The 14,573-nt window shown below is 40.0% G+C and overlaps 1 protein-coding gene across 1 annotated transcript in view; it reads right to left on the bottom strand.

Moving 5' to 3' along the window:
* Positions 1-14,546, bottom strand: part of LOC109397352 (D-glucuronyl C5-epimerase B) — a 38,439-nt gene extending 23,893 nt beyond the window's left edge. Inside the window, exon 1 of the mRNA XM_019669678.3 lies at positions 13,939-14,546. Within this exon, the coding sequence (XP_019525223.3) occupies positions 13,939-13,992 (54 nt within the window). The 5' untranslated portion in view covers positions 13,993-14,546. The remainder of the gene's footprint in view (positions 1-13,938) is intronic.
* Between the last annotated feature and the right edge of the window lie 27 nt (positions 14,547-14,573).

Here is a 14,573-nt window from a genome sequence, read left to right on the forward strand (position 1 = left end):
ATACTACGTGTTCCGGAGAGTTCAGTAGTTTCGTGTCGTAGAATTAGTCGGGACCGGGAAAAGTCAAAAGTGCCGATACTCGTCGTTGTTCTCGTGTTTTGTCGTGTGCCGCTACCAATTGTCCGGCAGACGCAGATGGGAAATTTAGAATCACGGGGATCATCAAGAATAACTTCGGACCACACAAGCTAAATGGGTGAGAGCTTTCCAATATTCACCATATTCCATTCAATATCATTATTTACACATGCCTATATTTCCAAATCATATTTAACACTTATTTGGAGCGTTTGGTACGGTATGTCCACGCATCCCTCCTCCCTTGCAGATTCTAGAATTGCTTCGACGGAAAACAATCGTTTTAACTCGAGACAATTCGAAGAATCATCTTTGCGGTAAATACAACGCAGTAGGCCTGGCCGCTTTGACGCTTGCACCATATTATTGATATGCTGCAAGCCTCAATATTGACAAGAAAAATAATTGGGTCTAATCTAACCTGATCACTTTCCAGCATGCTTTCTCGTACTGGCTGCGTTTGTATTAGATTAGATTAGATTAGGGACTTTTCCGATACTGGTATTATCACCCCCAGTATCACATGAAATAGAATTCGCTTTCACTGCTGTCTACCTACTGTCTTGTCGCTTGGAGTGTAAAGGCTGTGTTCTAGTAGGCAAGTTATGTCAAGAAAAAGCAGAAGATGTAGTTATACTGTAAAGATGTAAATACCACTCCTGATTCAAATTTGACACTGTGTGACAGTCAGGGCGCAAAATTTTCATAGTCATTGACTGAAAACAGCACGAATTTGAATGATTATGCACTGAATATACAAAACAATCAAATTCATTTTCGCTCTCTCTCTTCACACAGTCAGTCAATTCGTAGTCATTGAATATGAAGGCGATCGAGAAACATCTTCATAATTACCTACGTTTATGTCTGCGATTTCTTCCAAAAACACTCCACAACAATCAAATGGGGAAAGATCTGTGTAAAGCACCGTTAAATGTAATCGAAACGTTAATATTTTATCAGCAATTTAACACTTTGTAAGATGTTTACAAATATTCATTGACTTTCATTCAGTTGACAAACGAGTATCGAGCAGCTGAATATGAATATGCAGGCAAGTGAATGAAAATTGCCGCACGGTGAACTTCAACTCGTCTGCTCGAAAATTTTGCGCCCTGGTGACAGTAGATTCATATTGGCATATTGAACCGTGGACAACGACTCACGGCACATCAACTACTGATCCTAGTAGGCATGGCCAATCTCAGCCACCCGCGTCGTCGTCACTCATAGTAACGTCACAGTGCGAAGTCAGACTGCATTCTGGCAGCTCCCGCTTGCTCGCAACAAATCTAAAGTGCACATTTGGCGATCCTGCCGGATTTAATTTCAAGAGAACCTATTGGTAGTAGATATGGGCAAGCGGGGGCATTCGAAAATAGTACTGATTGTGCCATTGTGTGTGATTTTTTTGCCTTTCTCGTACACTAAGTGTACTGGAAAGGCTATATGTTCACTCCAAAAATGACTTTTTGATAGAAGGCCCGGAGGGTTGAGTCACATATACCAATCAACTCAGCTCGACGAATTGAGGTGATGTCTGTGTGTATGTATGTGTGTGTGTATGTATGTGTGTATGTGTGTATGTGTGTGTACAAAAAACTCACATCACTTTTTGGCAATAAACCTCAACCGATTTTAATGACCGACGGTTCATTCGACGCGGAATCTGGTCCCATTGTTTCCTATTGAAAATGGTTCGGATTGGTCTAGCCGTTCCGGAGTTATGGCCATTTAGGTGTTCTGGACCGGTACCCCTGGAAGAAGCCTGATATGAAAATGCTACAACTCTATGCATGCGACATATAAAACCGCGGCATTTTCCGTAACCTGATGAACGGTATGCAGGAAAATACTCTCAGACGATATTTGAACCAGTAGTGTTCCAGAACCGGTTCCGGGTGCCCCGCCGGAAGTGGCCAAATATAAAAGTGAACCAAATCCTTGCATGCGACACATTAAATAGCGGCTTTTTCGATAACCTGATTAACGGTATGCAGGAAAATAGTCTCAGACCATATCTGAACCGGTAGTATTCCAGAACCGGTTGCGGATGTCCCGCCGGAAGTGGCCAAATATTAAAGTGGAGCAAACCTATGCACGCGACACATCAAATCGCGGCTTTCTCGATAACCTGATAAACGGTTAGCAAGAAAATAGGCTCACACCACATTAGAAACTACAGGTAGTGTTCCGGAACCGGTTCCGAGTGTCGCGCCGGAATTGGCCAAATACAAAAGTGAACCAAACCCATGCATGCGACACACCAAACTGCGGCTTTTCTGATAACCTGATGAACGGTAAGCAGAAAAAGAGTCTTAGACCATATCTGAACCGGTGGTGTTCCGGAACCGATTCCGAGTGTCCCGCCGGAAGTGGCCAAATACATAAGTAAACCAAAGTAACGCATGCAACACATCAAATTGCGGCTTTTTCGAAAACCCGATGAACGATTAGCAAGAAAATAGAACCAGACTACATTAGAAACTACCGGTAGTATTCCGGAATCGGTTCCAGTTGTCCCGCCGGAAGTGGTCAAATGTAAAAGAGAACCAAACCCATGCATGTGACACATCATGTTCGGCGATGAACACAAGAAATTTAGGCAAAGGAACTGGACTGTATATTGGCACTGCATATAGAGAATTGGATTTCGGATTGGGAGGAAATAATCACTAGAGCACTTTCACTTTCACTACTTTATTCTCTACTGCTAACTATTTACACTTCACACTTTGGCTTATTTCACTTCGCGTTGTTCAAGCCACGCGAACGCTTATCGATCACTTTCAAAATTCAAACTGACTCGCTACTGCGAACGGGTCGCGTTTATATATCCAAATTTGGGAACGTCCATAAATTACGTCACGCAAAAATCGACCATTTTCAACCCCCCCTCCCCCCCTATGTCACACTTTTTGTATGGGTCCTCTGAAATTTTTGTATGGGTCGTCACACTTTGCTGAACCCCCTCCCCCCTCAAAGCGTGACGTAATTTATGGACGTTCCCTTTTAATCTTCTGGAAATACGTGGAAATTTCTACGCGCGCGTAGAAACCACGCGACGCGTGTGGAACGACCCATCATCACCACGCTGGCTGCAGGGCGACGAGAATCGATGATGATGATGATGACGGTAGCTACGGCGGCGGCATTCGCTGCTGCACTCACGGTTGGATCTCACCGCACTCACTCTCTCGCTGCTGCTGGGTGTTCCGTCGGCTCGGGTGAGTGCGCGGGCATTGTGATGACGGTTCCGATGCGATGGTTGGTGTTGGTTGCGCATCTGGAAATACGTGGAAATTTCTACGCGCGCGTAGAAACCACGCGACGCGTGTGGAACGACCCATCATCACCACGCTGGCTGCAGGGCGACGAGAATCGATGATGATGATGATGACGGTAGCTACGGCGGCGGCATTCGCTGCTGCACTCACGGTTGGATCTCACCGCACTCACTCTCTCGCTGCTGCTGGGTGTTCCGTCGGCTCGGGTGAGTGCGCGGGCATTGTGATGACGGTTTCGATGCGATGGTTGGTGTTGGTTGCGCATCTGGCGCCGTCCACAAATTACGTAACGCTCTAGGGGGAGGGGGGAGTATCGCCGAGCGTTACACCCCATACAAAAATTTTAGAATTTTCATACAAAATAGCGTTACGGAGGGGGGGGGGGGGTAAAAAATGGCGATTTTAGCGTTACGTAATAAATGGATGCTACCTCTCATCATGCTGCTGCCCTCGTTGGAAGCGCATCTTCGCGAACACATCAAATCGCAGCTTTTTAGGTAATCTGATGAACGGTTAACAAAAAAAATACTCAGACCACATTAGGGAAAACCAGTAGTGTTCCAGAACCGATTCCGGGTGTCCCGCCGGAAGTGGACGAATATGGAAGGAAACCAAACACATGCGTGCGGCTCATTAAATACCGGCTTTTTCGATAACCTGAAGAACGATCAGCAAGAAAATAGTCTCAGATCACATTAAAGACTACCGGTAGTGTTCCAAAACCGGTTCCGGGTGTCCTGCTGGAATTGGTAAAATGTAAAAATGATCCAAACACCTGCATGTGACACATCATTTCGTGGCTTTCTAGGAAATCGAGTGAACAGTTAAAGGAAACTAGTTTCATGCCATATTTGGGACAATTGGTACTGTCCTGGTTCCAGATGTCTCGCCGTAAGTGGTAAAATGTAAAATTGAACCCAACTCATGCATTCGGTGCATCAAATTACGGCCTTTTCGATTACCTGTTGAACGGTTAGTAAGAAAATAGGCACAGACTACATAAGTTACTACCGGTATTGTTTGTGGTTCCGGGTGTCCCGCCGGAAGTGGCCATATACAAAAGTTAACCAAACTAATGCATGCCACACGTCAAATCGCGGCTTTTTTGATAACATGATTACCAGTTATCAAGAAAATAGGCTCAAACCACATTAGAGACTACCAGCAGTATTACAGAACCAACTTTGGGTGCTTTGCCGGAACTACGAAAGTGAGCAAAATCATAGCAAGCGATAGATATGTGTAATTGTTCTCTTCATCATGACAAAACTAAAGTGATCTCAGAACTCATCAAATCACACCATTTCAGATTCCTACTCATCCTTACAGTCAACGTTGTATGGGAAAATTGAAATTTAATCGCAACAACCCTGAACATTTTTTTTCAATCCCCTTTTGTGTCTAAAGTTACTACACAAAATTCTGATGTGACTGGTTGCGCCCTCGTGCTCTGTAATATGGTTGAAATTTTATTGGGATTTAGTTTGGGAAATTTCACTTGCTTCAATTTTTTTTGTTCAATTTGACATGGATCTTGTAATCAGCGATAATAAAATATAGCCTTCAGGCTATATTCAGGTGTACAAAAAAACTTTGTCGACGACCCCAAAGTGATCTGTGGTTGTGAAAAAGGTTATGTCTTAGCTTGTAATTATCGTCTTCATATTGATTGGCCTCCAATGACAGTGAAGGTGGTCAAGCAGTCAACTGAGAGCTCTGATATTTTTAAGCTCTGCCTATGCGTTGAACATAACGTCGGAATATGCGTCATCAATAAGTTTTTCTATTCGATAATGGCTTTGATAAAATTCTTGCTTTTCTCAATAAAGTATTCTCAGGATTCAGGAACACTTCGGCTTACGTCGACATCATGAGTACATATTCGACGAGAAAGGCGCTATCACCACTAGGTGGATTAATCAGGGTTTTTTCTTTTCAAAGTGGAGTACTTGTGCGAAAAATCGAGTGAGTGTGCTTCTCCCGCTTCAACCTCTTGCGGGCGTTCCCAATGGTAGGTTGATTTGTCCGGTCTGGGGACTGCAGGCTGAGGTATGGTGACTTACTGCTTGAAATTTTTTATTACACATTTTAAATCAGCCGAATTTATAATTTGTGTTCCTAACTAATGTAGTGTGCATCGTCCGACAATGCTTTAGGAAGGAAGAGCTTTGCGTTGTTGACCATATTAGTGCATTAGTGCGTGGTTATCCAATGTGGATATATGTAGCTATTTTATAAAAGAAAAAAAAAAACAACGGCCCGCAACCGTTGCGATTAATGCGTGAAAAAAAGGGGCAGTAGGGTAGTGGAGGTATTTTGGACCGGGCAGGTATTTTGGCCCACCTAGGGAGTTTTATGATATTTATCACATAATCTTCACCAAATCTTGGTACTTTTTTATTGGAACACGAAAGGTATTCAACTATGTGATGACCTTTATTTTGGATGTCAGTTAAATATGCTGTTCAGTATCAAAAATAGAGAAAATGTTTTCACTTCCAATGAAACGCACGGAAAAGCACCAAAAACAAAGAAGGTGACAAATTTGTAGTCGGCTTCGAAGAGGTATTAAATTTTACAAATAAATATTTATTTCATGTGTATGTAGTTAGGGCCTTTTAAGAACTCAAAATAAACTGTTTTTAACCTCGGTGGAGCGATAATATTTACTAAAATTGTGGTTTGAGGTATGGCCAAAATATGTTCAACATAATCAGATGTGGACATATTTTGGACCACCTGTCAGATCCATCTCTCCAGTTCCTTCTAAAGGGAGAAAACATTCATGCCAATGTAATGTACCTACTCTGAAAACAGATAAATAGAATGAGTTGAGACCTCCCGTGATCTGGGTTGTTATACGTTTATTTTACAATGAGATTGTTGTGGGTTCGATTTGTTCTAAAAACTTTTCGACAAGTTGAAATTTTCAACCAGCCAAGGGCTGAAAGTCTCTCTAATAAAGACAAATCAATCAATCAATTGAAATGTTCAGGTGTTCAGTCATCCAGTACAGAAAAGTTGTCCTCGGCAGTTAGTTGATGACTGAGACAATGTGTTATATAATGTATGTTTGACAAATTACGTATCATTCAAATTACTTTATTTTTGATGGCCTTTTCACTCATTACAATATGTGTGGAACGCCCATATATTTAGCTAAATCACTAGACTTTCATACTTCCTATGAAGCGTTACGTAATTGATGCATGGTGACTGACGTCATGCAATAGTTAATAAATACACGTTTTGCGTAACATTTTTTTTATGAAACATCATACTACAATGCGTAAAAACTGGCAATTGCAACAAAATTTCATCTTTTTTACCGTTACGTAATTTTTAAACGTTCCCTACCTCAAAAATGAATAGAAAATATGTAAACTTCACGTAGTTTTAACTATGTTTGGATTATTGCTGAGGTGGCTTTCATTTCATTAATCAATTGAAGTTTAATTTGGTGGGCCAAAATATGTGCACTTGGTGGTCCAAAATAAAATCAGGTGGTCCAAAATAGAAGCCCGAGATCCTTCAGGAGTTTTGATATTTCTTGTATTTACTACAACAATTTTGAGTTCTGTTTGACCTTTTTCGACATAAAACATGTTGCTCTACGTAATGCCTACTGAAATTATCCATATTTTGAAGTGGGAACCTTCTTTTTTCGCTGAATTGTTCATCCACTTCCTAAAGGGGTCCAAAATACCTCCCTTACCCTACTTCTGGCGTGATTCAAACAAGGGTCACAGGTTAGGTCGGCGGCGCGGCAATGAATCAATTATAATCAATCAAACACAATGCTAGAAAAGCGCTCTTCTAAAACAGTAATTTATGCAGTGTGTGATTATTTTTTAAGAAATGCTTCAACCGCTTGTGCGAAAATAATGTGTGAGCGTACTTTTTCTCCGGAAGGAAGGAAAACCTCACGGGGGTATGGGGACTGCAAGCTTCATGGGAAAGTTAATGCTTGGGTGTTCCATAAGTGAAGTAACATGTATCGTCTGGCGATAATTTGGATGGAGTTTTTTGCGTTGTTCGCAAGTTTTGGTTATTATGACAAAAAAAGTTGAATAAAACTGCTTTTTTTCCTAGTTCGCAAGCGAACTAGAGGGTAGTGCATATCATTGTAACTATCCAAAAAAAAGCACATAATTTTCGATATTATTTAAAAGACTACTACTCTAACTACTAATATAGTACTATAATACTATAGCTATCAATTCAAAACATTGAACCCATTGCGTTTACAAAAAAAACAAGAAAAAAAAGCATGGCCAACTAGAAGACGATTTTCAAAATAATGTAGCAGAAGCGATGGGAGAGGAGAAGATATTCTACATTACTCGCTGATTTACTCTACGCCAAGTGACTGTGTCAATGTATCATTTAGGGTATTGGTTCTCTTATTAAGCATGTGGCTCTCATTTTCATCTAACGGAAAATAAAGGATTGAAGTTGTTTGTTTTGTTTCTTTTTATTGTAAGAAGTGAGCACGCATGATAACAAAAAGAACGTAATCAATCGGTGCCGTAATTGCTTGTTGTCAATTATGATGAATTTGGGAGCGTGAGATTACATATGGCACTCACACCCTATATGTATCCATGCACGTACAAACCTATTTCCACGGCTATATAGATCAGTCAAAGGACATTCCCGGTTGACTTTCGCGTTTACCGATGCAAGACAAAAGTATAAAAGCTGTAAGAAACTTATGAGATCTTCCAAACGAAAAAATATGATTAACTGATGTAAAATATCAGCTATCGTGAAATATTTTTTTTCTACAAATGCGCAAATGACGCATCTTATGGCTTATCCAGATTATTTCCATGGACTGCACAAACTGTTTTCTGTAAAATAAGCATGGCAAAAAATATGTAAATATTGTAATCTGTTATTTTGAACCTAATAAAGAAAATTGAAATACTTATCAATCGAAACGTGCATGGCCGTGAGACGGCAAGAAGTGCCATTCTACGATGAAATATAAATGAATGTTCACTAGCGTGACCATATTTTCATTGTGTCAGTAAAAAAAATCGTATCGGACACAGTCCTTAGTAAAATTGGTTATGTGCACTTGACACATTTCATTTAACTTCTGTTGACCAAAAAATTCAGCCTACAGCGTGTCCGGATGACCGCACCTTTGTGATTGTCTCTTAGCGACAATAATAAAAGAATAGTTCACAGCGTGTCCGGATGACCGCACCCTTGTGATTGTCTTTTGGCGACAATTAAGAAAAGTCCACAGCGTGTCCGGATGACCGCACCCTAGTCCACAGCGTGTCCGGATGACCGCACCCTAGTCCACAGCGTGTCCAGATGACCGCACGCTAGTCCAAAGCGCGTCCGGATGACCGCACCCTTGTAATTGTCTCATGGCGACAATAACAAAAGAATAGTCCACAGCGTGTCCGGATGACCGCACCCTAGTCCACAGCGCGTCCGGATGACCGCACCCTTGTAATTGTCTCATGGCGACAATAACAAAATAATAGTCCACAGCGCGTCCGGATGACCGCACCCTTGTGATTGTCTCTTGGCGACAATAAAAAAAACGTCGACAGCGTGTCCGCATGACCGCACTCTTGAAATTGTTTCTTGGCGACAGTAAAAAAAAATAATAACAGCGCGTCCTTATGACCACACCTTTGTTATTGCCTCTTGGCGGCAATTTATAAAAAGTCCACAGCGTGTCCGGATGACCGCATCCTTGAATTTGTATCTTGGCAAAAAAAAGAATAGGCCCACAGCGCGTCCGGATGACCGCACCCTTGAAATTGTCTCTTGGAGACAAGATAAAAAAAAGTCTCTTGGTGACTGTAAAAATAAAGTTTAAGACGTCCAGATGCTCGCGCATTAGCACTAACAGGTTTCACTACATCTGGTTGTACACAACTTTGATTAAACAAGATTTTTTTTTTGGAGAAAATTATAGACTCGATACATACATTAGGAAATATACAGAGGAATTGTGACGTTTTTTTTTTTGGTTTCACGGCGTATAAGATACTATCGCGTGTTCTGTTCAACAGACTGAGACCTTTTAAGAAGTCCTTTGTCGGCGAATTCCAGGCTGTTTTTCGTGAGGGTCGATCGACGACAAATCGAGTGTTTAACCTGCGTTTGTTCTTAGATTAGCTTTGGGAATACGCCTCGCAATGTCTACCTCGATTGTGATCTTAGAGGTCTAGCGTTCAAATGAATGGTATTATCATCACAAGATCGCACATCCTTCTCGGCTTTGTGGACGATATTGATCTCATTGATATCAATCGTAGGAAATTAGAGGAAGCTTATGCTATTCTGAAGAGGGAGACAGTGAGGATATGCTTGACGACCAATTTTACCAAAACGAAGTGCATGATGTCGGGTAGAGACAGAGTCAAGCCTGGTAGTGTTAGTACTGAGGGTGATGTGTTTGAAGTTATTGACTAATTTCTTTATCTTGAACACTTGCGACATATGAGAAAGACGTTTCCTGGGAAGCTAAAAGGCGTATTGCAGTTGAGAATAGGATCTTTTACTCCAGTATCACGTGTTGTATCAAGTGTGAAAGGAAGCAAATATTATGAAACGTATGAAAAAAAAGGTAGATTTCAGTGAGCTGAACACGTAGTGCGAATATCTATCACTACAGTAGAACATTGGAGTAGTTATGTAATGTTGCATATTCAAGTTAGAGTCAGCGAGTGCCAAGTTGAAAATTGTGCTCAAATAGTTCACACCTCTTCGTTAGTTCATTATTATTTTTTGAAAAGACTTTGGAACAATAATGCAATCCCATTATTGGCCATGGAAGGTGGCCACTTTCTAAAAAAAAACCCGATTTAATCCACCTATGGTGAACAGAACCCTTCTTACACTTATTAAAACTATTGTTGTATTATTTGTATTTAACAAATTTATTTTGTGTGACTGACCAAAAGTTCTAGAAAATATTGTGGATTTGGCATCTAGTGAATTGGTTCCCAAAATAGTATCAGACCATGGACTTACCAGAAATGCCAGACACCTCCCAGAATCTTATATGGAATGTTAAAAAAATGGCAGCTATATTATCGCTCAATTAAAAATTAGAAATTAGCAATAAACTTGATCAAAATCCCCTAACACTTTGTATGGGTGGAGCAATAAAAATTTCGGTTTTTGTTGAATAACTGGCAATCCTATGAATATTTTTCAATAGTTTTTTGTGCAGATGATAAAAATAAGGAACACCTCTCTGTTATCAAAGTCTTTGATAGTTTTGATATTATTTTTGTGAGATATTGGCTATTGCTAATTTTTGCCGTTTCAGTGCGCGTTAATATTTTAGTCTAAAATAATAGCTTTCATATTCTGGAATATTGTATCTTTTGTTAACTGCCAAATAATCTTGAATCGATTAACAAATGGATAAGAAAATCAGCGAGATTCACTTTGTCTAATATCTCTTAATCAGTCGAATAAATTAGCTCCGAAGTACTTGGTATTCATGGTTATGGTGTATAAAGGACAAAAATTATATATCTACTAAGTTAATCAGTTTTGGCATTAACTAGTTATTTTGGCTGTCCGGTTCTTGCATTTTTCCCACAATATATAAATTCAAAGCTTTCATTTAACATATTGTTAGTTTTCATAAAATTCATGTGTATTTGTAATTTGTTAATTATAATTTTGTTGAAAACAATAACCTGCTAGAATACACTTTGTATGAAATCAGCATAATTTATTGAAAAATAATTTCCCATACACTGGTGAAAAACTAATGCAAGATAACAAGTGAATATAATAATAAAAAAAAGAATTTATTGAAATACTCTTCGTAAGATATCTCAGTAATCAAATGTCGAATTGAAATAAAATTTCAGAGCCTTCTACAAGGATATTGTAGCTTCCATTTGGTGGTTAGAGAACCCAAATCGGTTGACAGATGGCTGAGATATTTATTATGGTACCCTTGGTCCAAAATCTCTCAAAAAGTTAATCTGTATTACTCCCAAGTACTCTTTGAAAGATATCTCGGTAATCAAATGTCCAATCCTAATGAAATTGTATAGGGTTCTACTAAAATGTTGTAGCTTTCATTTGGTGCCAGGATAACCGAAATCGGTTCACAGACGGCTAAGATATTTATTATTATACAATTGTTCAAAAATCTCAAAAAGTTTAGTTGTATAAATCCCAAGTACTCTTCGAAAGATATCTCTGTAACCAAATGTCCAATCGAAATAAAATTTCTGGGCGATCTACTTGGATGCTGTAGCTTTCATTTGGTGCCAAGAGAACTTAAATCGATTGACAAACGGCCGAAATATTTATTATGATGCACTTGGTCAAAAATCTTAAAAAGTTTAGAAATATGACTCATAAGTACTCTTCGAGAGATATCTCGGTAACCAAACGTCCAATCGAAAAAAAATTCAATAGCGTTCTACTAGGATGTAGTAGCTTTCATTTGCTTTCAAGAGAACTCAAATCGGTTGACAGACGGCTGAGAAACGTGCGTGACTTTTTTTTGTAACGCACATACACACACACACACACATACACACATACACACACACACACACACACATACAGACATTTGCTCAGTTCGTGGAGCTGAGTTCATTGGTATATGAGACTCGGCCCTCCGGGCCTCGGATCGAAAGTCGGTTTTTCGAGCGATATTTATACCCTTCTTATGGGTGTAAGAAGGGTAAAAAGGCTTTTCCTACATACATTCCGTGATATTTTTGCTACTGTTTATTAAGCTCAAATATAACAAAGAGATAGTAGCTTTTATGTATTTGATGCAATTGCATTTTTATGTATAACTAACTTGTGTAACCAAATATGATCATAAAAAATCTGTTGACAAACGGCTGAGAAATGTATTATGATACATTTTATCAAAAATCTCTCAAAAGCGTAAATTTCATTACTCCTTAGTACTCGTGGAAAGATATCTCGGAAACAAAATGTCCAAACGGCATAAAATTTAATAGCATACTACTTGGATGCTGTAGCTTTCATTTGATGCTGAGAGAACTCAAATCGATTGACACACGGCTGATTCATTTATTATGAAGCATTTTGTCAAAGACCTCTTAAAAAGTTTAGTTGTATTACTCCAAAGTACTCCCCGAAAGATATCTCGGTTACAAAATGTCCAATCGGAATGAAATTCAAAAGCGTTCTTCTAGGGTGCAGTAGCTTTCGTTTCGAGCCTTAAGAACCCGATTCGGTTGATAGACGGCTGAGAAATTTATGGTGATACACTTTGTCAAAAATATCTAAAATAATTAAGTTGTACTACTCCCTAGCACTCTTTGAAAGATATCTCGGTAACCGAACGTCCAATCAAAATAAAATTCAATAGCGTTCTACTAGGATGTAGTAGCTTTCATTTGCTTCCAAGAGAACTCAAATCGGTCAACAGACGGCTGAGAACCGTGAGTGACATTTTTTTGTAACATACATACACACACATATACACACACACATACACACACACATACACACACACGCACATACAGACATTTGCTCAATTCGTCGAGCTGAGTTGATTGGTATATGTGACTCGGTCCTGCGGGCCTCGGATCGAAAGTCGGTTTTCCAAGCGGTATTTATACCCTTCTTATGGGTGTAAGAAGGGTAAAAAGAGCAATGTTTTGTTTGTGATTTTTTGTTATTCCTGAGAGAAGGGTGGATGTGTGACAGTAGATTCATATTGGCATATGACTCAACGACTCACGGCACATCAACTGATCCTAGTAGGCATGGCCAATCTCAGCCACCCGCGTCGTCGTCACTCATAGTAACGTCACAGTGTGAAGTCAGACTGCATTCTGGCAGCGCCCGCTTGCTCGCAACAAATCTAAAGTGCACAGACATTAAAAACTCTCATGAAACTGCGAAAGTAATCGTATTACGCTAAACTGGGTAGCTCGCTTGGTTCCAGAAGGTGTGTTTAAATCAATCTTATTATTTAAATACCTATCACAAAGGTGAAACCAGAAAAAATACGATATAGCGAAGTATGATTGCATTTTTAAATTGATAAAAGTCAGAGAAAATTCAAATAGTTTACTGTTACTGCTTTCGGTATCGACTTTTTCTTAGGCCATAAAAACTGCATTTGAATGTTTTTATGTACATCTTTCCATTCTAATTGCAAAATAAAATGTAAAAAACTGCAAACAATGTTGGTTAGCTAAATTTGCCAAACGCGGCGAACCAACCAGAATGAAAACATTGCTGAGCAAACTTTATCTACTAATAAATAACAATCTAATTGCTTATATGCTAGCCGAGAACTATGTCTTGTTCATGTAGTTACTTCATCAGCTGAGCTCAAAAATAATTCCTGATATCGGATACAAAGTATAACACATCATTGCCAATGACTCTATCAAACAACAAAAACCGGAAGCCCCTCCTTGTCGTGTGCAAAGGGCGACAAACTTCTGCAGTACAATGTATGTCAATGGTTTCTTCAAAGTATTCCTCCTCCCAAACGCTTTCCTTTGCTAGACATTGTACAATCACGGTTTTCAAGTAGACTCTGCCCAATCAACCGAGGAAAATCATTACTTACTTTGTGATGATGAGCTGGTGCGCTAAACCCGTTCCTCAGCGTGCTGGTGGTCATCGAGAACCGGACTGCTAACCCAAATCACCAAAATCACCTCCTAGCAAATCCCGATTCCGCCGCGGCACTTAACTCCCGCTGAATACATTTTCCACTCCGTCAGCAGATCGATTGGGGCAACCAACCCCACCTTTTCTTCGGCACCTTCCGTTTGTCACTTTCCTAGCGAACCGATACGACGTGTCCACTTACCATCGCCAGAGGCGCGGTGCAAAATCTTGTAAACAAAAGTCGTCCTTGCCCTGCCTGCCTACCATTAGCAGCCGTCCAGCTACCACCCTTCGGTCACTTCCAGACCAATCTTTGTTACTTTCTTCAACGACTATTTTCACCGCACAGATCCAAAATATACTTCCACCGTCACTTCCCGCACCGACAACCGCACGATCCGGAAAATAACAAAACTTTTCCACTAACTTCCGGAATCCTGGCACTGCGTTTTCCTTCTGCTGATGCGGATCGAAACACTTTTTTTTTGCAGCCACTTCCTTGCGCCGTGACGTTTCGAGGATTTTTGTTTTGCTTTTTTCCGTCCGGACCGATGATGGTGATCGATTTCACACCGCAGAAAAGCGATCGTA

The sequence above is a fragment of the Aedes albopictus genome, chromosome 2, assembly GCF_035046485.1.
Source record: "Aedes albopictus strain Foshan chromosome 2, AalbF5, whole genome shotgun sequence".
Classification (NCBI taxonomy): domain Eukaryota; kingdom Metazoa; phylum Arthropoda; class Insecta; order Diptera; family Culicidae; genus Aedes; species Aedes albopictus.